Below are 25722 nucleotides of genomic sequence, written 5' to 3'. Positions count from 1 at the left end.
GTGCTGCGTCGGAAGGAAGCAGGCCGTGTGCTTGCTGAGCTGTGGAAAATAATTAAACCAGGGGAGGAAAAAGAAAACAAAAACCCAGGTCCTTTAGAAATCAGGTTAGGTATGAATGTGCAGGGCGTGGCCCCCTGTATAATTAGCCGCGCTGCTGGCTCTGGGAGGTGCCTGCTCCTCCTGGGCCCGTTGTGTCAGGCTTGGGCCTGCTGCCCCTCCTCTCCCTCCGCTCCTCCTCCTCCCCCTCCTCCTCCTCCCCCTCCCCTGTTCCCTATAGGTGTTTCTCTGGGCTCTGCCGCCTGTCCCACTCCCCTCCGAGACGCCGGCCTGAGAGGTCACCCACCTGCAGCCCCAGCGAGCCCCAAACGCGCCTGCCCAGTGACCCGCCATGGAAGCCGCGGATGCCTCCAGAAGCAACGGGGCCAGCCCGGAAGCCAGGGATGCCCGCAGCCCGCCGGGGCCCAACGGCGCCCTGGAGAACGGGGCCAAGGGCGAAGGCCAGGATGCCAAGACCACCAATGGGCACGGCGGGGAGGCGGCCGAGGGCAAGAGCCTGGGCGGCGCCCCGAAACCGGGGGAGGGCAAGAGCGCCCTGTTCTCGGGGAATGAGTGGCGGCGGCCCATCATCCAGTTTGTCGAGTCCGTGGACGACAAGGGCTCCAGCTACTTCAGCATGGACTCCGGGGACGGCAAGAGGTCCCCCTACGCCGGGCTCCAGCTGGGGGCCGCCAGGAAGCAGCCCGTCTCCTTCGCCGAGAAGGGGGAGCTGCGCAAGTCTATCTTCTCGGAGCCCCGAAAGCCCACGGTGTCCATCGTGGAGCCCGGGGAGGCCCGGCGCAACAGCTACCCCCGGGCCGACGGCGGCCTCCTCCTGCGCTCCAAGTCGGGCTCCGAGGAGGTCCTGTGTGACTCGTGCATCGGCAACAAGCAGAAGGCCGTCAAGTCCTGCCTGGTGTGCCAGGCGTCCTTCTGCGAGCTGCACCTCAAGCCCCACCTGGAGGGCGCCGCCTTCCGCGACCACCAGCTGCTCGAGCCCATCCGGGACTTCGAGGCCCGGAAGTGTCCCCTGCACGGCAAGACCATGGAGCTCTTCTGCCAGACCGACCAGGCCTGCATCTGTTACCTCTGCATGTTCCAGGAGCACAAGAATCACAGCACGGTGACGGTGGAAGAGGCCAAGGCCGAGAAGGAGGTAATTTGCTGGGGCCTCTTCTGCGCTGGGGGCCCCCAGGGTTTGGGCCTCGAGTCTCGTCGGTCCCTGGCTCTCTCAGGATACGTTTCTTGCCCCTCTGCGCCTGCAGGCTGGGGGGCAGAGGCAGTTCCCTCATGCTCTGAGGCCTCTGGAGACAGGGGCACTGCCTGGATGAGCAAACGGAGGGGCAGGAACGACTGGGGGCCTGACCAAGGTCATAGGATAAATTCAAGTCTGATCAGAGAATCAGTGCTCAATCCTGCGCTCTGCCTGGCTGGGGCGATTCTTTTCTTTTTCTTTTTAATTTTTTTTAATTTGAGGGCCACAGAATTCTTACCACCTGAGCAGGACTGACCCCTGGGGCAGGGGTGATGGGGGAGGGGGGAGGGCATTTGGGGGCCACTTAAACGTTCTTTTCTTCTGGCTTTAGAGTTTGCATTTGCAGTACAGAGGCTTTTTGTTGTTTATCTGATCCCCGGGCCGGTCTCTTGCCGTCCCCAGTGGCCTCCTTTGTCCTTCTCTCAGCTGGGCCGGCCCTGTGTGCTTTGTGTGGTTGCGTGCTCACGTGCCTATGCTTGTAGGTGGACACTACTTGGCGAGGGTTGGAGTTTGCGTGTGGGCGGGATGTACGTATGTGTGTGTGTGTGTGTGATATGTACGTGTGGGTGTTTAGTGCATATGTTTGTGGAGGTGATGCCTAAGTGTTTGCATGGTTTCTGTCGACGTGATTGCGTCTGGGCTTCCACGGGGAGGAGCAGAGGTGTGTGGAGGCTTGTGAATGTTCTACACCTGGGGAAGGTGTTCTGGGCCAAAGGCTCAGCTGTGGTTGCTGCCCCAAGCCCCATGGATGCTGCGTCCTGCTCTCTTGTAACAGCAACGCGGCGGGTGGCCGTGGACAGCCTCCCCCCGGCGTGAACCTCCTGGTGCTCAATGTGGGGGACTTGACCTTCCTCAACAGCTTCTGTAACCATCCAGATGGGGCAGCCCGGGACTCCTCCCTGCTCAGCCTTCCTGACCGAGAGTTGGCCGATTGCTGTCTTCCTGCACCCCTGGTGCCCAGAGCCCTGGGCAGAGAGAGACGGGTTACAAATGAGGAAAGACCCAAAGATCCTTTTCAGAGGCCTCGTTTAGCCCAGGGAGGTGTTTCCTGTTTCCCGACGCCCGGACCCCAGCCTGGCTTCAAGCCTCACGCTGGGAGACGGGGCTGGGGCAGAGCCGTGGAACCCGTCCTTTGGGAGCTTACCTGGGAAACCACAACAGAACAAGGGCCATCATCCTCATCTACTGCAACCGAAACCCTGCAGAGGGTTCTGGGAGGCCTGACTGAGGTCCAGCCCTGGGGTTTGCCTCTCGTTAGCCGTTGGACTGTGGACAAGTCCCTACCGCTCTCTCAGTCCTGGTTTTTCCATGTGTGAAACCAAGGTGTTGGACTAGACTGGTGGTTTTCAAATTCCCCCATGGAGTCCTAGGATTCTTGGAGATGTCTTTGACACCTCCCCGACAAGGAGGGGGGCAGATATTGATGCCAAGAAGGCAGGGGCTTCCGGCTCCCACTTCTACAAGCAGAATACATTCTTATTTATCTGTTTTATACGTAGGGTTTGCCCGCAAAGTGCGTCTGAAACAAAAGTATCACCTAAGAAAAGTCCAAGTGCCCCTGGAGGACTCGAGGGTCTTGGTCAGCCCTCTGTGGAGGCACCAGAAACTCAAGAGTTCACCTTCCAGTGCCTGGGGCTGCCGCAGAACTCAGAGACACAGCCCTCGCCCTTGAGGGCTCACGATGGAGGTCAGGAGGCAGAGCTCAGACGCACAAACAAGCCTGGGGAACATCCGCCCAGTTACACAGAAGCAGCCGTAGATCAACATCAACTTGTAGAGGGCGGAATGCCAGGCCAGCTGGACTGTAGCAGTCTCCTCTGTCTCCTCCTTCACCTTGCAGACGGGGACACATGCCCAGGGAGAGGAAGGGATCTGTGCCAGCATGTAGAGGAAGAAGCCCCCTAATTGTCTTCCAAGATTTGAGAGCAACGGAGAGGCAGGGCACTGAGGGGATGGGATCCAGGATACGCGTGCTTGACAGGGGCTTTCAGAGGAAAATGTCTGATCCGCCGGAGTGACTAACGGTGGGAACTTCAGACAGCGTGTGTGTGCGCGTGCACGAGCGTGCACCAGCAGCCAAGGCGGTAGGCAGGGAGTGGTGCGGGCCAGCCGGGAGGCTGCGCTGGAGCACGGCTGTTTGTCTAGGCCTGGCTCTGCTGGAATGTCAGACGTGGGGGACGTTGGCACAGAGCGGGGTTAGTGGGTTGACTGATTGAAATGAATAAGCGTGTCAATCCCGGCGTCCTTTGGAGGCATCCCCTGCAGACCCAAACGTCAACCCACACACAGGTTTTTTTTGCAAGGAGCCCTGTCCAGAACCTGTTCTGCAGGCCGGCTGGTGAAGGCCCCAGGTGAGGTCATCTTAGACCTACCTTGAATGGTTGCATTAGGCTGCAAAGGACACCCAGGGCTGCGGGGGTGCTCATCTCCTGGGTTTCAACTCTCCCTGGAGCCTCTGAGCGGAGGCAGTGTTGGGGAAAAGGCCACTTGATGCAGAAGCATGACAGTCCTTCCTCTGGTGGATCCAAGACCAGAATGTTCTAGTCCCGCTCCACAGATGTCCTCCGGTCTGCCCTCCTGCCTCTGGACGGGCTGGAGTAGGCTGATGAGATTACATTGCACATATCCCTCCTTTTCTGTGTCTCACGGCCCGCCTCCTGTCTTATCCCAAGTCCCTCCTGCTGCATCGACTCGGGGGGGAGGACTCCTCCTGGCCCATGGCTGTCTGCTCGAGGGTGACCTGCCCGGCCTCTGCACCACCAGCTGCGTGGCCCTGGCGTGGGTCTGGCCTGGGCTCTGGGTCGGCAGCCTGGAGAGGCACGAATGGGGAAGCACTCGCCTGTGGGTGCCGAGGGGAAGCAGTTTATCCTGTGAACTATTTGGAGACAGGGGAAGAAAGGGACCGGCAGGTGGCAGGAGACGCATCCGTTTTTATGGACACATCTATGCACCAGAGGTTTACATGTTACTCCTGACAACAGCCCCACAGGGTGTGTGCTTTTCACCTATTTTATAGATGAAGACAGAGGCTTGAAGGTGCTAAGAGACTTACCTGAAGTCACAGTGCAGAGCGGCAGAGCTGGGGTTCGGACTGTTCCGGTGACTGTTTCCTCGCTACCATTTTTCAAAACGAAGTTTATTTATTTTGAGAGAGAGAGAGAGCATGAGTGTGCGAGCGACAGGATGAGAGGGAGACAGAGTATCCCAAGCAGGCTCCACGCTGCCATCGCAGAGCCCGACCCGGGGCTCGAACCCACAAACTGTGAGATCAAGACCCGAACCGAAACCAAGAGTCAGGTGCTTAACCGGCTGGGCCACCCAGGTGCCCCTCTAGTATTTTAAACTTTGTTTTCAGGTGATGGCAGGCCTTCGGGGGGGGGGGGGGCACTGGGCCCAGTGGCTCCCAACAACCATCCTTAGGTTGGAGTCACCTGGTGGGTGAATCATGACACTGCTTCTGGGCCTTTCCCTGGGAGGTTCTGGTTCAGGGGTTTGAGGCCTGGGATCTTGTATTTTTAAGTCTCCCTTGGGGATTCTAACGTGGAACCAGGTTGGGAGTCAGGGATCACGTCCAACATCACCAGGAGGAAACTGAGGCCTGGACAGGCGGGGCGACGTTCTCAAGGGCCCGCCGCTGGTCTGGAGCCAGCCTGGGTGGTACCGTGTCTGCCCCCAGTCGCCCCTTCCCTGTCCTGACACCCGAGGAAGCAGAAGGGACAGTAAGCCTCGGTGAGACAGACTAATGCTGGGCTGTTTGACATCTGGGTGGAAATGGGGAAATCCATCCAGCATTTCAGATCCTTATCCAGATAATTACCATTTGTCTGAGAGTACAAATTTGGCAATTAACTGGCTCATTTGGCAAATATCAGAGCCAACGGCCCGTGCGGTCAAATCAAGCCAGAAGAGGATCACAGCCTCCTCGCCCCCTTCCCTGGGGGCATGCAGGTCACATGTCCAGGTGAGCGCTCGCTCGGGTGTGTCTGAGGGCCCCATCGGATGGAGGCACCGGCTGCTGTGCCGTCACTCTGCTCTCAGGGAGACCTCTGGTCCCCCAAGGCCAGAAGGATTTGCAGGCAGGGTGGCTTACCCAGTGCCCATCCCGGGCAACAGAGCGGGAGGCAACCAGACGAGTGTAGGAGAAGGGAACAAAGGAGGCATTTAGGGACAGGCCTGGGCAGGGTGGAGGGAATGAACCGGGAGTAGGAGGAAGTGATGAGGAAGGCGCAGACAGGGATGGAGGGGTGGGGAGCTGAGGCCCCAGCGGCAGGACTGAAGGGGAAGGACGCTGTCCGGGAAGATGCGGAGAAGAGGCTGCAGGTGAAGAGGCCACATACTACGACCTGAGTCCTTTGTTGTATCTTGGCCGCAGCCGCTTTCTAGTTGTGAGAAGTCGGGCAGGGTACGTCATCTTCTTAGGCCTTCGTTTCTGAGTCTGTGAAATGGGGTGACACTAGGTTAAAGGAGACAACGCCAGACGTGTAGGTGATATTCAATAATACAGTTAAGTGTCGTTCCTCCTCCTAGTGTTGTGGGGGAACCCAGGATCGCGGAGCCTTCCTACGTTATCTTCTTTCCTATATCCCGCCTTTTCCAGCTTCGTGCAGCCCTGCTAAGCGGGCAGAAACTGCCAAGGGCCACACAGATGCTGGCTGCATCCCCAGGGGTCTCACCCCAAACCCTCCTCTCCGAAGAGTGTAGACCTCATCCCAGAGGCGAGCAAGGACCATTCTAGCCGCACAGAGCTCCCAGGCCAAGGGCCCTTCCCTGATCCCGCTGCGTCCTGCAAGTCTGGTCTTGCGAGGCCCCCTCCCAGCCTGTGTCCGACTTCCCCAGTGCCCCAAAGAGAGAAGGAGACTAGTCTCTCCTCCGCCCTGAGTCTCCCGCCCACTGCTGTAGACAGTGTGGCTCCACTTGTGCCCCTGCCTTCACATGTTTCTAGATCAGCCGCCTCCCCCTCCTCCCCTCTGGCTCTCCTCGCCACACCTCTGCCAGCCCCGCTGCCCTCTTCCCTCCTTCTCTTCCGCAGGATGGGCTTCTAGGGTCGGCCCTGGCCCCGGCTCTCCGTCGTGCTAACCCCTTCCTTCTTACTCCATGGTTCTTCCACTCTCTTGGCCGGCGAATCCACGCTTGTCTGGTGAGACTTCTCCTCACCTGCAGGCCCCAGCCCAGCCTCATGTCTCCCCTTCCCCCCACAGCGGCTAGCAGGTGCTGCTTGCTGCACGTGACTCCCCTGGCCTTCACCTTCTCTGGTCATACCTTTTCCCACTGGCAAGGTCGGCCTTCCCTCATCCCCATTCTGCTTTCCCCAGGGTCCCCCGGGCTTCTGTTCCCCACGACGCAGGCCTCTGTGTGTGCACCCTTCACTGTGTATCCCAAGGCCGCACCTGCGGTCCTCACCTCTGGACACCAGCTAGGCTCCACCTGATCGCACTGTCCGCCCCCCCCCCCCACCTCCCTGCTCGCCTGTGCCCCGCTGGCCTGCTCGCCACACTGCACTCACTCTGCCAAGCCTGGCCCGAGCGAGAGCGTCCGGCACAGCTCCTGGTTCACGGAAGGTGCCCCACACAAGACGATGCTGGGCCACAGGCCGGGGCTCTCTCTGTGCCAGGCACCTTCTGACAGCTTCACTGTCCTGCTCCCAGCTCTTCCCATGACCTCCTGGGGGGCGGGCCTCTTGTTGTGTCCACGGAAGATAGAGCCACCGAGGCACGGAGCACTTAAGTCGCCTGCCTGGGGGCGGCGGTAACTGGATTCAGATGTTTAGACTCGCAGTCCTGTGCTGTGGGTGGGCTCCCTGCTGGATCCCCCAGCCTCGTTCATGGGAGGGCTGCCCCTGCCCCCCACCAGCCACAGGCCCGGGGGTGGGAGTGAACGCACTTTCCTTCTCTGCTTTCCTGTCCATCAGGCCTTGTTCTGGGGGTGCCGAGATAGGGGAGAGAGCGCCCGGCCAATTCCCCGCCTCCAGCCAGGTCAGGAAGTGGCTTCCAGCTGTCCCCTTGACCTCGGGCCTCACCCAGCAGCTCTCCCGGGATGGGCAAGGTGCCTGGCACAGACCCATTGTCCAGACTCTTGTCTCTTCCTATGACCCAGGTCCTTCCAGGCCACTGGATCTGCTCTACTGTCTGTGGCCTGGGCTCTCAGGCCCTGCATCCTCAGGGAGTGCGAAGGCTGAGTCTCCGTGTCCACGGTGGGGTCTTACTCCTTTGCTCCCCCACCGCGGTGTCTATCAGCTCCTGGCTTCTCCCCAGCGTTTTTCCAGAGACCAGGCCAGACCCTGTGCTCAACTTCCTTCATTCTTTCCTCCGGACCACCATTTTCTCTCTCTGGTCATGGCGTTTTCCACGTTACGGGATTTTCAGCCCATTGCCGGTGGGGCGGATGCTTACCGAGAACGCAGAGTCTCCTTGCCTGGAGGGCGCAGGAGCGTGGGCAGAGAGCGGGTGTGGGGTGGGATCAGGGGCCAGGGAGCTCCACACCTCCTGCCCCGGGCCTTCCCCATCTTCTCCACCAGCTCCCTGGCCCTCTGGGCACCCTTTCCAAGAAAGCCAGGGAAGCTGTCTCCACTACCAATCCACTCCCCTTGGGCACGTGCTGAGGGACCCCAGGTGGCGGCCTGTCGTCCGGGTGGAGCACTCTAAGTGTGACGTGTGGCGAAGTCTATACCCGGCTCAGGACCCCGTGCCAACGGAGCTCACATTCCCAGTGGTTTGTGGCCTCCTCATCTTGACTCTTCTTGTGGGTTCCTCAAAGAGGCAGCTGGAGAAAGGCTTGGAACTCTGTGTTCAAAACCCAGGGTAGTGGGGTGACCGCAAGCACCCCGAGGCATTCTCAGATGCCTTAGTCTTCCTGCCTGTTGGGTGGAGATCACCCACCAGTCTTCTGAGCTGGAAGGTGCTTTGAGAGCACTGGCAGGGGGCCCAGCAGAACAAAGAGGTGCTCCCTGGCTTGGCCTAATCGGCTTGGCCTTGGCTTCATGCCTCCCCTTTCGTCTCTGTGGTAGCTGCTTTCCAGAGAAGAAATTTCCCCAAATGGAAGGAAAGTATTATCTATACTTTCCATATCCATTAGAGCTCCCCTCCCAAGGCACCTCTCCTTGGTCCCCTTCCCAACCCACCCCAGACCCCAGCAGCCTGTGTCCTCCCCTGAGCGGGGGTCCCTGGAATCTCTGCTTGTCTTCTCTTATCCTTCCCCCCACCCCCGCCCCATCACTGCCTCACTCACTGGTCTCCCCTTCCTCCTCCAGGACCCTGAATAGAGGTCTCCATCCTGCCCAAACTGCAGACTGCACTCTCTTTCCTGTAAACAGGTTTATAGCTGTGCCTGTCCAGACAGGAGTCCCCGTTGGTTGCAGCCTGGGCTCCTGCTTGCAACACAGGCCCCACGTCATGGCACAGAAACGTTGCACACTGTTACTGCCACGGGATACTCCCTGGGCTGGGCTGGGCTGGGCTGAGCTTCGCTGGGTCCCTTGCTCCCCCAAGCTTGAAGGAGACAGGAGCTTTCTTCCCTCTTCCCAGTGGCCACAGGTCCATTGAAAGGAGGGGGAACCCCATAAACAAACCTCCTTCCTGATCACTTTGGGCGGACAGACCTGGCGGAGGTTTAGTCCTTATAGAGACACAGCTGGGATGTCCAGCCTCCGAGGCCCGAGTTCATAGCAAAGTAGTGTTTGGCTTGTTGCTGGATCCCTGATGAAGGGCACAGTGCCTGGCATACCTAGGGTCCCGATGAATGTCTGCAGAATGGAGGCCAAAGGGCTGGGTGGCGAACCTTGCCCAAGCCGGCCCCCTGGGTGGGTCCACTCCTGGATTCTCTGGTGCTCCTCCTCCCCGACTTCTCCAACCTTGGCTCCTTCCCTGCAGACAGAGCTGTCGCTGCAGAAGGAACAGCTGCAGCTCAAGATCATCGAGATTGAAGACGAAGCTGAGAAGTGGCAGAAAGAGAAGGACCGCATCAAGGTGGGCCGCCTCCATGCCTCAGCCTTGCCGTGGGCTCACCCCACCTGTCCCACCTGCGAGGAGCCAGGCTTGGCCCCCATCTATGCTGCACGCTTCTTCTGGCTCCTCCCACCCCTCTGGCGTCCCCACCAGTTCCCCTTCTAAGTCTGGGCCAGGCATTTGGGTGGGATCTTGTCCATCACCTTGTGCTCATTTGACATCATCCTAGCAAATAAAGCCCCTCCAGGTCCTCCAGGGGTGGAGCAAATAAAGCCAACCGGTCCTCCAGGGCCCTCCATTGTCTGGTCTGTCTACCAGACCACCCGGCCACCAAATGCATGACGTTGTCCTTTGACTTGTGCCAGTATGGCTGGATGTATGCCTGCCATGGTTTGAGTAACTACCAACCACAGTCCGAAATCACTGACTCTTGACCCTGGCTGCGTAAACAGCCCATCAATTCACTTTCTGAATGATGTTTGGTTCTAGCTGAGTTTCACAGAGCACAGCCTGACTCATGGGGGGAACTTCTGGGTCTCTGGAATCGCCCAAGGTTGGAATGATGGCTCTAGTCAACCCACCCAGGGAGGAGTCACAGATAGATAAGGAAGAACGGGCTGTAAAAAACCCTGGCCATCTCTGTCAATAGATGATGTCAATGGTGCCTTTGAATGAGATTCTTAACCAAACAGGCTTGCTGGGTCGGGGCAGTAGAAATACCCTGCCTGGCTCTGATTCTGGGTTGGGAACCTAAAGATACATCCCGCGAGGGAGTTTCTTTTTAATTATGGAAAGCCTTTTTCTTCTCTCCTCTCACTCTGGACCCAGAGCTTCACCACCAACGAGAAGGCTATCTTGGAGCAAAACTTCCGGGACCTGGTGAGGGACCTGGAGAAACAAAAGGAGGAAGTGAGGGCTGCCCTGGAGCAGCGGGAGCAGGATGCCGTGGACCAAGTGAAGGTGATCGTGGATGCTCTGGACGAGAGGGCCAAGGTGTTGCATGAGGACAAGCAGACCAGGGAGCAGATGCAAAGCATCAGTGACTCAGTGCTATTTCTGCAGGTAACAAGGAATTCCTCCACCATTCAATCCCTCAGTTCTTCCATCTACTTTCCCAGACCTTCATCCAGCATCCATCTGTCCATCATTCATTTATCTGCTACCCATGTGTCCATCCATTCACCCACCATCCATCCATCCATCCATCCATCCATCCATCCTCCATTGCATCTGCCCATTTACTTTTTCCATCCAAGCCGTTTTCCTGTCTACTCTAAAGATGGCACACAAATATCACCTTGTGCCAACTTCAGTTGATATGTACTAACGTTGCTTCGGGCTCAGTAGGAAAGAGTTCTGGGATTGATTAGCGATGCCTGCTGTGGTTATGGGGGAGTGGCATGTAAGCGCTACCCGTGTGTTGTTCTTGATCTTATCTGTGTGTCTATTCATCCACCCATCCTTCCAACTGCTAGAGTGTTTTGGGTGCTACAGCATGCCCAGGACTCTGCTAGGTGCTGTGGAGAATAGAAAAGTACAAGATATGGTTTTTGCCCCCCAGGAGCTACAATCCAGCTGGGAAGATAAGATGTGTACAATTAGAGAGCAATATAGAAGAGTGTGTAATTAAATGATAAAGCATGTGGTTCGGGAGATAAGTTCTGTGGAAGCTCTGGGAAGGGCAAGCAGGCAGGAGTAATCTAAGACAGCTTTGTGGAGGAGATGGAATTTGGACTGGGTCTTGAAGGCCCAGAGAGGTTTGAGAAAGAGGAGGGACTCTCCAGTGAGGGGGAAGGGAGGGGAGAAGCACAAAGCATGAGGCAGGCTTGAGTATGGCACGTAAAGGTGGAGGTAGTGCCATGGCTGACCCAGAACATTCTAGAAGTTCCTTGCATTTCCTTAGTGCTTTCACTCCCAAAGATGCCACAGCTTGTGTCACTCTCATAAACCCCTGTGAGGTAGGATGAAGTGTCCAGTTGTGGAAGTGGGAACCGTAGAGTCGCATATCTGACTACCAGCTCCATCAGAGCTGTTAGCCTCCAGTGGAGTTTGGTCAAACCCTTTCATTTCACGGAGGGAGAAACTTATGAGGACAAGTGTGGCTAGTTGGTAGCAGAGCTGTGTCTTGAATCCAGCACATTTGGCTCCGGGTACTGAGTCTTCCAGCTGGACTGAGAGCCCCCTGCAGAGGAGCCCCCCCTCCCCCCACCAGCTCCCAAAGACCTAGAAAGCTAATGGCTTCTTTCCTTCCTTGGTAGGAATTCGGTGCATTGATGAGCAATTACTCCCTCCCCCCACCTCTGCCCACCTACCACGTTCTGCTGGAGGGGGAGGGCCTGGGACAGTCGCTTGGCAACTTCAAGGATGACCTACTCAATGTGTGCATGCGCCACGTTGAGAAGATGTGCAAGGCTGACCTGAGCCGCAACTTCATTGAGAGGAATCACATGGAGAACGGTAGGTCCCTCTGTGGGCAGGTCCCACGGCCACGGGCACTTTCCTCTGAGGCCAATCCCTGCTGCCTGGGCTGGCACCTAGCCAGCCAGCCCCTCATTGTTCCAAACCACCCATCCTACCCGAGGGATTCGGGGATTGTAGGCCTCCATTGAACTTGCTGCCAAGGTCATGCAGTGATTACAAGGGCCCTCAAGGGCAGCGAGCGTCTGGGCACTGGCTGCACAAATGCCTCCTCTCGGTGGGTCATCCATCAAACTCAGGGATTAATTTCATTCAGGTCTACATCTGATTATGGACCTCAATCCAACAGCTGTGTGGGAAAGCAGATGCTGCCATTTGTAAGGGCCAGACGCTAACCTGGTGGCTTTGCGGACTCCAGTAGACATGACCTAGAACCGCATCATGCTTGGAGGGAGAGCTTACCTGTCACCATGGCTACACTGAGTGGTGTTGAGCCCAGAGGCTAGACCTGGCCTAATGGGCTGGCTGGGGACAATGTGATACATGTGTCTCAGTGATTTACCAGCGCCCCTGAAGTCAGCTTCTCTTCTGAGTCATGCTGTCCCCCGCGGAGGCCAATTGAATCATCTCATAGAAAGCCTCCTCATCTGAGAAACTAGTCCATTAAGTCTTTTCTCACCGGCCCAGCCTAGTCCTTTCAGGGCCTGAAGCCAGAGCACTTTCTCCCAAGGCCCCACCCGGTGGCCCAGGCCCAACACAGGGCCTTAAGGACACTTCTGGCTCCAAACACCCCAAAGGAAGTGAGTGGTCCCTGTCTTTTGTCTCCAGGTGGAGCATGTGATTCTTTGGGGATGAGAAGGGGATAACGGCGTGCAGATGTGCTGAAGTTTAGGGGGGCATCTATATGTGTTGGTGATGGTGCCATCACACGGTGTCCCTGTGAAATGGGAGGGACATTCAGTCGCACCTGAGGATTCTTGAGCCATTGCAGCAAGACGATCATTTGGCTTCAAGAGGCATTCAGATCCTGAACTCCTCCTAATGACAACGGTGATGACACTGATGGCGATGGCTAACAGTGACTGAGTACTCCCCGTGTGCTGGCCTTGTGGGAGCTCTCCACTTACCGCAGCTTATTTTCCATGCTGGATGGACTGCATTTCACAGACGAGAAGGCTGAGGCTCGGAGGAGCAGCTTTCCGAAGGGCACACAGCTAAGCAGGGGATGTAGTTAGGATTCACACTCAGCTACTCAGTTTTCCACGTCTTCCCTTCCGAGAAGCTGCCGCTGCTGGTGGCTGTGCAGAGGGGTCGGGGAGTGTGACGATCACGGTCCCTGGGGTAGGGCCTCGAGGGCAGAGCCCCTCATCTGAGGTCTGGCCAGACCAACGAGGGTGGCCCTGACTGGGTCAGGGTGGCCTGCGAGCCCTACCGCCCGCCCGCCCGCCGTGCCATTTCTAGGTCATGGCCGTGCCGGCCATGGCCTCTGTGCAGGTGTGGCCCGGTGCCCGGTGCACAGTGTGCAGGGAGGCGCTGCGAGGAGCAGGGTGGTGGTGCTGCTGATGTCAGTGGCCCTGCACCTGTGCCCGGGGCCCTGGGCCTCCACGTTGGTTCTTGGTCGCTGCTGTGTTGTTGTTGGGAGTGTCCCTGGCTAGGGCGGGGTGGCCGGGGGGAATGGGTGGGTGGCCAGTGAGTCAGACCTCCTCTCTTCCCGGATGCCAGCCTGCCCATCGGACCAGGGACTCAGCCTTAGGCCCGGAGACTAAGAAGCACCAGATCGCCTTCATCCGGGGCTTGCCATGGTGCTGGAAGGGTGGGTGGGGGCTGGGCCAACACCTAGGAGTGCCTACTGTGTGTCGGGCCCCTGCTAGGCACAGGTGGTGGAGATACAGGATGGGGGTCTGAGCCTCCTCTCGTTCCTTCTCTTGCCCCGGGGAGAGGGAGAGGGAAGGGCAGAGGGAAAGTAGAAGATGGGGAAGTGGCGAGAGGAAGGAATGGGGTGGGGAGGGCGAGCTTGGCTCCACAGATCTGTTTGGGTTTGGGGGTTTACTGGTGGGTGGGGGTGGGGTGGGAAGAGTCAGTGCCCCTCCCATTCAGCTCACTCCCCTCTGCGTGCCTCTGCTCAGCCAGCTGGATCCCTGGCCATGGGGGTCAGCGTGAGGACGTCATTCCATCCCCTCGGGCCACCAACAGTGGCTGGGACGAAGTGAGGAAGTGGGGACGAGGGCTCCCACCCCAACGCTGCCCTTATGGGCCATGTGACATTGGGCAAGTGGCTTCACTTACCTCCTGAGACGCAGTTTCCTTGTCTGTCACATGAGGATGTACACAACCAAGAAGAAACGGAGATCGGCAGCGCCTTGTCAACTGCAAGGTGCTGTCCCTGTGGCCTTACTGCCAAGGCTCAGTCCAGGGAGGCGGATGTCCCACTGTAGAGTCTCTCTCGCCTCCTGGGAGCTCAGGGGCAGAGGGCAGGGTGTTGCCTTCTCTGAGGTCGGAGACTCTTGCCTCTCCCTGGGACAGAGGGGCTACGGGCCAACTCAGCAGAGCCCAGGGATGCCCCCAAGGGCCGGCTTCTCCTCTCCACTTGCCCCTCTGGTGACTGACCCCTCTCCTTCCCAGGGGGCGACCACCGCTACATGAACAACTACGCTAACAGCTACACGAGCGAGTGGAGTGCGCCTGATGCCATGAAGAGATACTCCATGTACCTCACGCCCAAGGGTAAGGGAGAGACCCTGCCGTTGCGGGCCACGGGCCCGGAGACTCAGCCGGGTTCCGCCTTGGTCGAGTGACCGTCACTCGGTTTGCCTCGGGAAGTCCTGGGACATACCCGCTGTCCCGGTAGAACCTCGAACGGTGCCCTCTTTCACCCTCAGAAGCATCCGGGTTAGAGATAAGTTGCTGGCACCCTGTCCCTCACGGCTTCCCTCCCCTCCGGAGGGTCCCTGCCTCCAGTCCGAACCCTTCCTTGCCTTTCCTCCCGGAGGGTCCCCCGGCCGCTGTTTTCACCAGCGGCCGTCTGCCAGGCCTGAGCCGTGTTCCGCTTCCGCTTGAGTGTTTGTGGTCCCGTGGGAGGCTGGCTCCTCCAGAGCCAGTCTGCTCCTCAAGGGCAGGGAGACTGACGGCTGGTTCCACATTGCCTCACCTCTCCCTCCCGTGCCTGCCGCCTGGCCCTCCCTCTCTGGGCCTGGACGGTCCCGGCCGGGTGGGGGTATAGGCCAGAGCCTGCCCGTCCTCGCCCGGGGCGGTAGGTAGCCTGTCGCATTCTTTTGCACTAGCAACAAACCACAGTAATGCCCGTTATGTAAGGGTGGGTGTGCCAGGCCTGTGGGCCCTCAGACAGAAGGTGTGTGAGTGGGGGTGGGGGGTGTCGGGAGAAGAATGGGGGTGTGGGGAAAGGTGGGAAAGGAGACCGGAGATGTGGGGAAGGCGCAGGGAACTGGGGAGGGGGGGGGCCTCCAGGCCAGAGCGCTGATTCAGACACCTCAGACAGACAGACACACACACATACACACACACACACACACACACACACACACACACACACACACACACACCCACCATGGGAAGGGCGTAGGGGATTTAGAGAGATGAGCTCAGCGGGAGAAAACTCTGCGCTCCACCCAACTTGAAAACAACACCTGGGCTCTGGCAGAGGCATGGCGAGGCAGCTGGGCACCCCGGGTGCCCCCTGCCCCACATTCCTGGTGAGGCCTGCCCCTTCCCCTCCCCGGGGCTCTGTCCCAGGTCTGCCAGTGGCTGAGCTGCACTAACCAGCCTCCCCAGCGTCCCTTGCCCAAGCTGGTCCCTCTGAGGACCCCGGTGTGCATCGATCGCTCCCCTTGGCTGGCCCCTGCTGGGCTCCCCTGCTCTGTGGAAGACCGAGGAGAGTGTGGGTTCCACCGTGAGTCTGGTCGTGGGGAGGGGAGCAGAGCAAGAACAGGGGTGGAGGGAAGAGCACAGAGCTGCCAAGGGGCTGTCCCAGAGCCAGGACCTGGTGACTTTGGCCTGGTCACTGCCCCCTCTGAGAGGAGACAGATTAGGCTCAGATGCTAGGAAGCCTTTCAGCTTGTCACTGAGTCAGGCTGTGACATTAGTAGGTGGAAGAAACAGGTTCATCCGGTGTCCCCGCCCCTGCACGGAGGACAGGAGGAAGGAGGAAATTTGCCCTCCGGGAGCTCCCAGGCTCAGGGTAGAGGCAAAGGAAGGGCCAGGGAGAGTCGGCAAGGGGATCGGGAAGCAAGGCCCACCCGAGGGCCACTGGCATGAGTCTGGGGGCCCCGGGGCAGTGGGCTCGGGCAGGGAGACTTCCCGGTGGAGGTCGGCTTCCAGGCCCCCCGACATGGGCAGTGTGCTCAGTAAAGAGGCGTGACTGTGACGGACAGAGGACACCTGGGTGAGAGGAACCACAGGCACAGGGGTTTAGAGAAGGACCAGCAGGTGCTGGTTAGGTGGGAGGGGAGGGGCCGAAAGAAGGACCCTGGCACATATGGGGAGTGTGTTTTCTTCACCTGTGAGGTGGGGGTATGAATCCCAGTCTGCCGTCCTCTCAAGATTGTGGGAACCCGAATTTGGAGGTTGCCGTGCAGTGTAAGGTCTTGTCCCCGGACGGGGAAGCACCCGAGAGGTGTTTGCGGGCACCCACTCACCATCTCTGGAGAGCTCTTGCTTGGCCCAGGGCCTGATCCCTGGGCCCCCTGCATGGTTGCCGTGATCCTCCTTCCTCAAGGGCGCCTCATTTCCTGGCCTCTGGGGTCTCATTCACACAGGGGACTGGCTCAGGAGGGAAGTGTTGGCTTTTCCAGCCTCTGGTGACCTTCAAAGCCCCCTGGGTAGGGTGACCATACGCCCCAATCTGTCCAGGTTTACACCTGATGTTCTTGCATACTTAATAGCCCTCCTTCCTTCTCAAGTGTCCTGGCTGGAGGGCAGATTAAGTGACTGCCTATCCTAGACCCAGAGGAGCTTGGTGGTGAAACCCAGGTCCTGAGACAGGCAATGGGGGCTGTTCGGGGACCAGGAGTCCCATATAACCCCCAAGTCAGGAGCCATGGGCCTGCCTTGAACCAGACCCACCTTTCTGCAATGATGGTTCCTGCTCATCTGCTTCACAGGTGGGGCCAGGACATCGTACCAGCCAGGGTCCCCCAGCCGCCTCTCCAAGGAGACGAACCAGAAGAACTTCAACAATCTCTATGGCACCAAAGGTGAGAGAGTGGCCCAGTGTGTAGATGGGCAGGGCTCGTGATGTGAGGGGAATGTGGGGGCTAAGGTGGGCTGGGGGCCCAGAGACAGGTGGGAGGGGGCCTGCTGAGCTCAGAGTGTGTGCGTGTGCGTGTGTTTGGGGGGACGGGTGTGACCTCATTAGTTGGGCTACGGAGAGGCAGCCGGGCACCTGGGCATCGCTGAGTCCAAACGATCTTCCTCCCCCTGAAGGGTGAGTCAGGGAGACTGGGAGCTGGGGTTAGGTGTAGAAGCTTCCCTTAGCAAGCATGGGGACACAAGGACCTGAGGGGGACCCGGTCCTTTATGGATTTGGACACTTCTGCACAGAGAAGTCACGGTGGTTAAGACAGACTAGTGTAGCTGTAAAGGGAGAGGATGGCATCATACGAATTGGGGCCGTCCCTGGAAATCCGGGAGGTACTGCCACCCTTCGAGGTGAGTGGCATGCCCTTAAGACCCGGAGAAGGCGAACTAGGGGCGGAGACGTGGCTTCCTCTGGGAGAGCTGCCAAACACAGAGACCCCTCTGCCCGGTGCACCGAGGGCACCGTCGTGCCAAGGGTAGGGCCATGCACCCCAAGAACCCAGGTTCCGGGAGGCTCTGAGGTGCGTGCCAGCCATGTGCAGGGAAGGAGGGGATTGGGGCATCTCCACCAGAACCCCCACCTCGGATGTGGCACCGGGAGGTCCGAAGAGGTGAGGAAGGGGGTGGGGGACCTCTTCGGTGAGGACATGGGCCCTCAGAGATCTGGCGGGTTGGAGGGTCAAGGGCACCCGTGGACAGGGCACTGGCCAGGCCTCTGTGTCAGGACTGGGTTCACACTGCTACTACCACATGCATGGTAGACGCTGGGTCTGTCCGGCTCACTGCTGCAGACCTGGAGGGGGGAGCTCAGCAAACACGAGTTGAAAGAGAGGAGGAGTGGAGAGTGGACAGAAGAGTTGAAGAGTGTTAGGAATGGATCCAAACAAGTGGATGAAAGGGTGTGGGCCTCTGGCCCCTCGGAGCTCTGGGTGGGTCTGCTCCCCAGGGGCCGTGCTGGAGAGCCCTCCTGAGGTCCCCTTGGCAGGGGCTCACGGTGGGGTGGGCAGGCGGCCCCAGCCACCTCTGACCGCCAAGCCCCAACGTCAGCCCCAGGCAGGCAGCTGTGGGAGAGGACCACCAGGGAGGGGGCTGTCCGGACTGCTGAGAGGGAGGGCCCGGGACGGCTGCGTCGTCCATGGGGGGCTCTGAAGCCCCAGACTCGAGCGTCCCCATGGTGCTCCTGCCGTTCTTTCCGTGCCCTCCCTGCTGCCTCTCCTCCTCCAGACTACGGGGCATACTTCCAAACGGACACTTGTTCCTGTTCAACTTGGCAAGCAGAGTTTCAGGAGTAGTATCAGCCGCTTCCGTCCCCGGGTGTTCGCATGTGTTTGTATTTATTTGTTCTTTCGTTCATTCCTCCATCAACCATACAAGGAAATCTTCTAGGAACCGGGCTCAGTGCCAGGTGCTGCGTGTGATGCTGGGCCAGACAGGCCTGCCCCCTGGCCCCATGGAGCCCGGGGGGGCGGGGGGGGACACAGACGATGAAACTTGCCATTAGGACCCAGGGGGAAGAGGGGTGCAGGGTGACGTGAAGCCTGGGGCCGAGGCACACGCAGATTTGGGGGAGTGACAGGGAAGCTGACGTCAGAAGATCCAACATATGTGTTGAGGATGGGGAGCAGGTCGAGTGTCTGTGCCTGGGGCGCTGGGGGAACTCAGGGGTAGCCCGGATGGAGGGTGGAGTGTTGGAGAGGAGGGAAGGGAGGTGAAGCCGGGAGGTGGAGGTGCCGGTGAGTGTGGGGGCGGCGGCCCAGGAAAGTGCTGTGCGCTGATTGAGGACTTGGCACCTGAGTCCTGGCCTTGAGGTTGGGCAGGGATGTGCAGACACCTTGTGGTTTAGCATGAGTTTGATGGCAGGAAGGATTGGCAGGAAGCGGGACGGGGGCTGGACAGATTGGCAGAAATGGTCTCGTCCTGCCCTCTGCGTCCCCATACGAGGCTGCACGGGGGGAGCACGGGTCTGATGCCTCTTCCCGTGTCCTGCCAGGTAACTACACCTCCAGGGTCTGGGAATACTCCTCCACCATTCAGAGCTCTGACGACCTGCCCGCTGTCCAAGGCAGCTCCTCCTTCTCCCTGAAAGGTGAGCGGTCCCCACCCTGCCCTGCTTTTCCTGTCACTCGCTGAGCTCTATGCTGGTCTCTGCTCCCTCCCTCACCAGCCGCCTGCCCTGTAGGGCACAGACCCCGGCTTGAGAGCCAGGGAGCTGCCTCCACCTGTGCCTCTGCTGTTAGAGAAGCGCGGGCTACACCAGCGATGGCCACTAACGGTGAGCCACATCGTCAGGACGTGACCATGCCATATGCCCGCTGCCACCCCTGACATCCCCAGGGTGCTTCCCTCGGGCCTAACTTTGGAGTCCTCCCGCTGCAGAAGGTTTACTTAACTTGGTTCATCCGGCGACAGCCGGCCTCAGTTGACTCGAGAGCCCTGTGGCCACGTAGCAGCTGCCAACACGCTGCAGAGTCAGAGTCCTGTGAAGCCTTCTTTCGCAAAGGCAGGACTACACCACTTCTAAGGCCTCCCGAGTCTGACTCTGCTCCCCAGAATTCTTTGATGAAGCTGAGCGGTCAGTGACTCATGTCCCCTGAGGTTGGCCAGGGCCCTCGTGTCTCTTCTGAAAGGCCCCAGGGACAGCTCTGTGGACTCCGGTATAAGCCCGTCTGTCTTCGGACAAGCATCTGGCCCGGAAGCAAGGATAAGCAGGTTGGCCAGAGTCGGGGGGGGGGGGGGGGAGGAGAAAGGGGCTGTGCAGGGCAGCAGACCCCCAAGCTGTGGCCTCCGAGGGTGGCTTTATCAGTCAGCTGTCCCTTCCGGGCTGGAATCCCAGCCTGTACCCAGGGCTGGGATTCTTGGAAGGACCAGCTCCCCTTGCTCGCCTTACAAGGCAATGTGACCGGAGGGTCCCAGCCCGCAAGACCCCCACGGATGTCCTCTCCCCGAGCCAGGCCCAGGAAACCGGCACTTGCCCTGGCCTTGTCTGCCTCTTAGCACATCCCTCCCTGCTCTCTGGTCAAGCCTCTAGATCAGAGGCCACCAGTCAGGGAAGACAGTCACCCTCCGGTGTGATTTGGAGCTTTCAGGCTTCCGTGGTCCCCCCACTGGCCTGCAGTACCTCCCCTGTCAAAGGCTTGGCCCGAGGACAGCCCCTCCTCAAATATACCGAGCCCCAGAGGAACAGCCCAGGAACATCTGTGGTCGCCTTCACACAGATCAGCCCATCCCAGCCGGTAATGGCCTCGGATGGGGGTTCTGGGCAGGTGCCTACCTGTGTGCAAGCAGAATCCGCACACCGCGCCCCCCCAGCCCCCCCACCCGCCGTGAGGGTGGACCCCACCCGCACCTACTCCCGCGGCCCTGGAAGGAGGCAGAGATGCTCAGCGCTGCCTGGATAACAGCGCCCCGGGGGGAGCTGTGACTCCCTCTGGCCCCTCCTGGGACCAGGCCGTGCTGCTAATGCCTCTCTCTCTCCCAGCAGGCACTGGGAAAGTCCCCTATCAGTTCACCACCTCGGGACAGGCCACCACAGAGTTTTCCAAACCCCTGGACGGCAGTGGGCTGTTTAAAAACAATCCTGGTACCTGCCTGTTTTCCCTCCCCTTGTCTCTCCCACAGCAGGGCAGACGGGACATCCTATGGGGCTCTCTGCCAGTTCTAGGGGACCCTGGTCCCTCCTCCCCAGAGTCCCCTGGAAGCGGGATGCATCCCCGCACCCCCCCAGCACCCTCCCTAGCTCACCCTTCCCCTGGACTTCTGTCTGCTCTACGTGGCTGGTCTCCTGGACCACACCCCCCCCCCCGGGCCCCACCCCCATCCTCCCCTCTCTCATGGCTGGCATGGGTTTTTCTTTCTGGGAACTGAGAATTGAGATCTGAATCCCCCCCCCTCTCCATCTGCCACTCAGGACCCGCGGAACCCTCTCTTTCCAAGGCTTCCCTCACCCCCAGATGCGGGGAGAGACCTGGCTTCTCTGCTCTGTCTCCACCCTCTTGCGGAGGGCAGACCAAGAGAAGGGTCAGCCTGGCCGGCAGCCTGTTAGGGCTGCAGGTGGTTTCTGGGCCTGACCAGCTCATCCTCCTCTAGAGCAGCCCAGAACAGGGCTCCGGGCTGCCCCAGCCAAGGACAGACCCTGTTTATTTCTTGAGCTTCTCTAGTCTGGGTCATAGTCCGTTCCTCCCCAGGCCCTGCGGACTGTCCCAGCAGGCCGATGGCTGAGGCTGACAGTGCCTTCCACTGTTCTGTGGTCCAGAGGTCCTCCCAGATCCCACTGGGCTGAAGGGGAGCGGGGTAGGTGGGAGGATCAGGCCCGGGTAGCACCCATGTGCTCTGGGCTCCGTGGGCTTGCTCTCTTAAGCCCGGACCATAGCCACCGGGCAAATTACTGCCTGTCCCTGGCCCCAGCGTCCCGCCCCGCAATAGGCCAGAGGCAGAGGAACTGGGCAGGAGGAACGTGGGGATGGGTTTCGACACCCCACAAAAAACTGCCGCTCCCTTGGCCGTGCAGCTGGGGCCAACCGCTGAGCTCACAGAAACGGGGTGAGGCTGAAGGAGAAGCCGTGTGCAAAGTCCCCACGGTGGTGACAATGGAGCCCTGTCCAGGCAGCGTGGGCAGTTGGAAAGGGCGCCTCCTGGTGGGAACGCTGGCAGGTTGTGCTCATGGGAAGAGACAGAGCCAGTGGTGTGAACCTTCAGGGTGGGTGGGGGGAAATCCTTGGGGAGTAATGTGAGCCTGACCTGGATTTGGCGGCCACACTCCCCTGCGGCCTGGCCCCACCCTCCTGGCCTGTTCCTCCTCCCTCTGTCTGGGTGCCTTTTCCCTCTGGCCAGCCTCCCCAGGGTTTTCCACTGCCCCCCCCCACCCCCCACAGCTGCTGCATACCTCTTGAGGGGCAGCCACACTTGGTAATGGGCTGGATGGAGCTTGGTGGTCACTTTGGAGATGGCACCCGTGTTGCTGTGGTCCTGGAGGCCCTGACTGCCCAGCCCCTCTCCCTCTGACCGGCGCCTCCTGTTTCCGCAGGCTATCCCTCCCTCATCAGGAGCCAGAGCCCCAAGACCCAGCCCCAGACTTGGAAATCTGGCAAGCAGACTTTGCTGGTGAGTAAGGGACTGCCAGGAGAGCCTGCCTGGGCATAGGTGTGTCCAGAATGGGCACTGAATGGGGCTCCCCAGGGGCAACTTCCCAGGGGAGGTGATAGGGGGATGGGGACATCTCTGGGTTGGAGGGGGGAGGCGACTGTGGCCTGAATACGGACACTCAGCCAAGGGCAGTAGAGACCTAGGGCTAATAGGCAGTGGGTCTGGGTAAGCACACACTTTCTGGGCCTCAATCTTCTAATCTGTAAAGTGGGCAGCCCTGGGTTTTATTTTTGGTTTTTGGTTTTTTTCATTTGGCAAATGGTTGCTGGGTGCCTGTGTTTGCTGAATGATAGCTTTGTCCTCCTCAGCTCTGACAGTGTGATATTCTCCGTCCAGGGGACAGACATCCTAGTGACGGGTCCCACTTCCCTGCGGCCATTCCCCAGCTCTGACAGCACAGAGGCCATGGGGGTTATAGTGCGGTGAGGCAGAGGCTACGGTGTTAAGAACAGAGATGTTTTGGGTTCAGTAGCTAATGACCCTGAACCAGGAACTGAAAAGCCACACAAGAGGGGAGCATGACTTTGGGGGCCAGCCAGCTCATGGGATCCCAGATTCCCTCTCTGAGACTGTTGCCCCCGTTTTATAATGTAGTACTGAGATGAAGTGACCCCTGATAACCTTTAGACCTGACCCAAGACCTAGGCAAGCAGGGGCTTCCTCGACAGGCTGTGCCCCCACCTTCTGCTGTGCATATCTCTTTCCACTGACAGAGTCAGACAGCTGCCCTGGGGTATGGGTGGCATCAGGGGCTCTGCCAGGGACAGGGGCTCGAGTCCCTCGCTCCCTGCTGTCTTTGCATTTCGAGGTCAGAGCGTGGGGAAGTGATTTGCTCCGGGCCACGGTGGCTGGGGCTGGTTTAATTGGAGAGAATCTTTTGATTTGCTGGTGAGGGGAGCTAAGTGATCGTGTGTGTAATTTCGAGCTGGGTCCAGAGGCATTGTAGCAGCAGGACTGCAAAGAGCAGATATGGGGAGAAAGAAAGAGGGTTTTTGTTCCTGGACTCGGTCCTTCCCCTCCCAACCACATACTCTCACCTCCGAGAGCCTGGGTCCCTGCAGAGAAGGCTCATTAGCAGTGCTTGGCAGGTAGGGTTCTGACGTCCGCAGCTCGCACCCAGCACTGGAAGGATGCTCGTATGTATGAGGCAGGTGATCGTATGTGAAGAAGGCTGGCCTGGGGGTCCGGAGGCCTGGGGTCTGGCCCTCACCCTCTTACCGACTTGCTGTGTGGCCTCACGTGAGTCCTTCTTCCTCTGGGCCACAGTTTCCACATCTGTAACGAGAGTCAGATGGCCTGGATGATCTCACAGTCCTCCCAACTCTGATGTGCCATGACCCTGAACCAGGGAGGGGACAGGGGCAGGCTGGGAAAATGGGGACAAGCCCAGAGGCCTTGAAGCTCTGTTCCTGCCTACCCACCACTCTGGGCTCTTAACAGGACAGCACCCTTCGCTGACCTGTGGCCCATTTGCCTGACCCAGCCTTCCAGAAAGAAAGAGTTCATCCATTTCTAGGTCCATTCATGTTGCCTTGTTGCCTACCTTCGGGTCCAGGCCTATTCTGCCACCGGGGAGCCATGTGACTTTGGCCATGCCTTTCTCCTTCCTGGGCTTCTGTCTCTTGTGTTGCTTATTTTTAAAAACTTTTTTTTTTTTTTTTTACTTTTAAAGATTTTGTTTTTTTTTTTTTTAAATTTTTTTTTTTCAACGTTTATTTATTTTTGGGACAGAGAGAGACAGAGCATGAACGGGCGAGGGGCAGAGAGAGAGGGAGACACAGAATCGGAAACAGGCTCCAGGCTCTGAGCCATCAGCCCAGAGCCCGACGCGGGGCTCGAACTCACGGACCGCGAGATCGTGACCTGGCTGAAGTCGGACGCTTAACCGACTGCGCCACCCAGGCGCCCCAAAGATTTTGTTTTTTAAAAGTAATCTCTGTACCCAACATGGGGCTCGAACTCAACAACCCTGAAATTAAGAGTCACGTGCTCTACCCACTGAGCCAGCCAGGCGCCCCTCTTGCATTGTTTAATAAGTGGTTTAACCGAAGTCTGAGCTAAGGACTCGGCCCCCACACTCCTCAGGCCCCCAGTTCTGCTCTGGACCAGACGTGGGCAAGGAGCTACCAGTAGATACAAGTTTCCGGGCAAGCAAGGTCAAGGGCAGGGGCTGGAAACATCCTCGGTGTCTCCTGTACCGGCATCAGTGGAGGGTGAGATGGGCTCGGTCCCTGACCCAGCTCAGGGACAGAGCCACTTCCAGAAGCCCACAGAGGGGCCGGGGGTGCTCACACAAGGCAAGCAGCAGTGAATCCCGGCTTCTTTGCTGCTGGAGGATTTCTCAGGGCCCTGGTGAGCTGATTGGGAGCAGAGTGGGGGGAGGAAAGTTGTTGCTGACTCTGTGCTGAGGACGCTTCCTGAATCCCGATGAGGGGCCAGGATGAGAGAGGCGAAGGGGCTGGGTTTGGGCAGCTCGGTGTTGACCTGCACCCTCTCTGTCAGTGGGAGTCATGCGGAGACGACAGAAGCAAATGCTTGAAGACCCAAGGGGTCATTCGGAGACATGGGTGGAATTGGGGGGCGTGCTCTGGAGCTAAAATGCTAGGGTTCAAATCCCAGCTCCCCTACTCAGCTGCTGGGTGGCCGTGGGAAGTTGCTTAGCCTCTCTGTGCCTTGATGTGTTCATGTATAAAACAAGGATGCTAATAATAACCCACTTAATTGGGTGGCTGTTAAAAACCTAAATGGGTCCATCTATGGAAGACCCTGGTAACAGCATAGTGCAGTTCCGTAGAGGTGAAAGCGTATACAAATGGGGGCTCTGGTGGGCTGGGGGTGTTCCTGGGCCACGGAGAGAAGGTTTGATGAGGGGCTGAGGTTCTTGCTCCTTTACCAATGGACGGGAATGAGCTCTCATTAGGATATGAGCCCAGAGACTCCAATAATACTGGGGCCCAACCCCGCTCACAAGGCAGGGAGAGCTTGCAGGCGAGGCCGCAGGGCCCTAGAGTTGTGGGTTCAGGTTACTGCCGCTTCCTGCGGGGACATTAGGCTAGGGGGTCTGGCTAATAGGCTCAGCTTTCATCTGCCTCCTCTAACGACTCTTGTTTCCCCCCCTCTCCCGCAGTCTCATTACCGACCGTTCTACGTCAACAAAGGCAACGCGATGGGGTCCAACGAGGCCCCGTGAGTTCCAGACGGACAGAAACGAGGCACTGCCACCCCTGCCCTCCCCGGCTGATCCTATTCCTCTTGGCATCCTTCTCATCTGGGTGGATGGGAGCCTCCCCCCTCCTCCCCCATCAGCCATGCTCCATCCAGGCCCCTCTCCAGCGTTGGGACTTCTGATGGTCACCGTCTTTCCTGTGCTCAGAGGCCAGCCGTCGCAGGGGTGGGACATAGGTGGGCCTGCCTCCCCTAACCCACCACCCTCCTCCAGGGTGGATTGCTGGGGCTCCCGTGGGTGCCCACGTGGTAGCAGCCTGCCTCTCCTGCCCCCCCGGCTGTCTTGAGGCCTGTTGGCCATTTCTCTCCAGGGCTCCTTCCCGTGTGATGTGGTCAGTAGATGCTTGGCCAAGATAGTTGCCCATCTCCCACCCGCATGGGCCCACCTTCTTC

General features: G+C 59.0%; 1 protein-coding gene across 1 annotated transcript; it reads left to right on the top strand.

Annotated features, from left to right (window-relative positions):
- Nucleotides 1-388: 388 nt before the first annotated feature.
- Nucleotides 389-25479, top strand: TRIM29 (tripartite motif containing 29). Its single transcript, XM_047072379.1, has 9 exons — nt 389-1192; nt 9157-9252; nt 10060-10293; nt 11490-11688; nt 14272-14373; nt 16767-16859; nt 18953-19048; nt 21986-22062; nt 25232-25479. Exons 1-9 carry the CDS (start codon nt 389-391, stop codon nt 25292-25294), a joined length of 1764 nt encoding a protein of 587 aa, XP_046928335.1. The 3' UTR covers nt 25295-25479.
- The last annotated feature ends 243 nt before the right edge of the window (nt 25480-25722 follow it).

This window comes from Lynx rufus, unplaced genomic scaffold (assembly GCF_022079265.1).
Source record: "Lynx rufus isolate CCGP_SWC_20201006 ecotype Redwood Valley unplaced genomic scaffold, mLynRuf1.p SCAF_9, whole genome shotgun sequence".
Taxonomy (NCBI): Eukaryota; Metazoa; Chordata; class Mammalia; order Carnivora; family Felidae; genus Lynx; species Lynx rufus.
The sequence above is the reverse complement of the archived record's forward strand: the minus strand, read 5'-3'. Positions and strand labels throughout refer to the sequence as shown.

Coding starts and splice junctions, on each gene's coding strand:
- TRIM29 (XM_047072379.1), top strand. CDS start 389: ATGGAAGCCGCGGATGCCTCCAGAAGCAACGGGGCCAGCCCGGAAGCC. Junction 1,193..9,156: donor AGGCCAAGGCCGAGAAGGAG/GTAATTTGCTGG, acceptor CCTTCCCTGCAG/ACAGAGCTGTCGCTGCAGAA. Junction 22,063..25,231: donor CTGGCAAGCAGACTTTGCTG/GTGAGTAAGGGA, acceptor CCTCTCCCGCAG/TCTCATTACCGACCGTTCTA.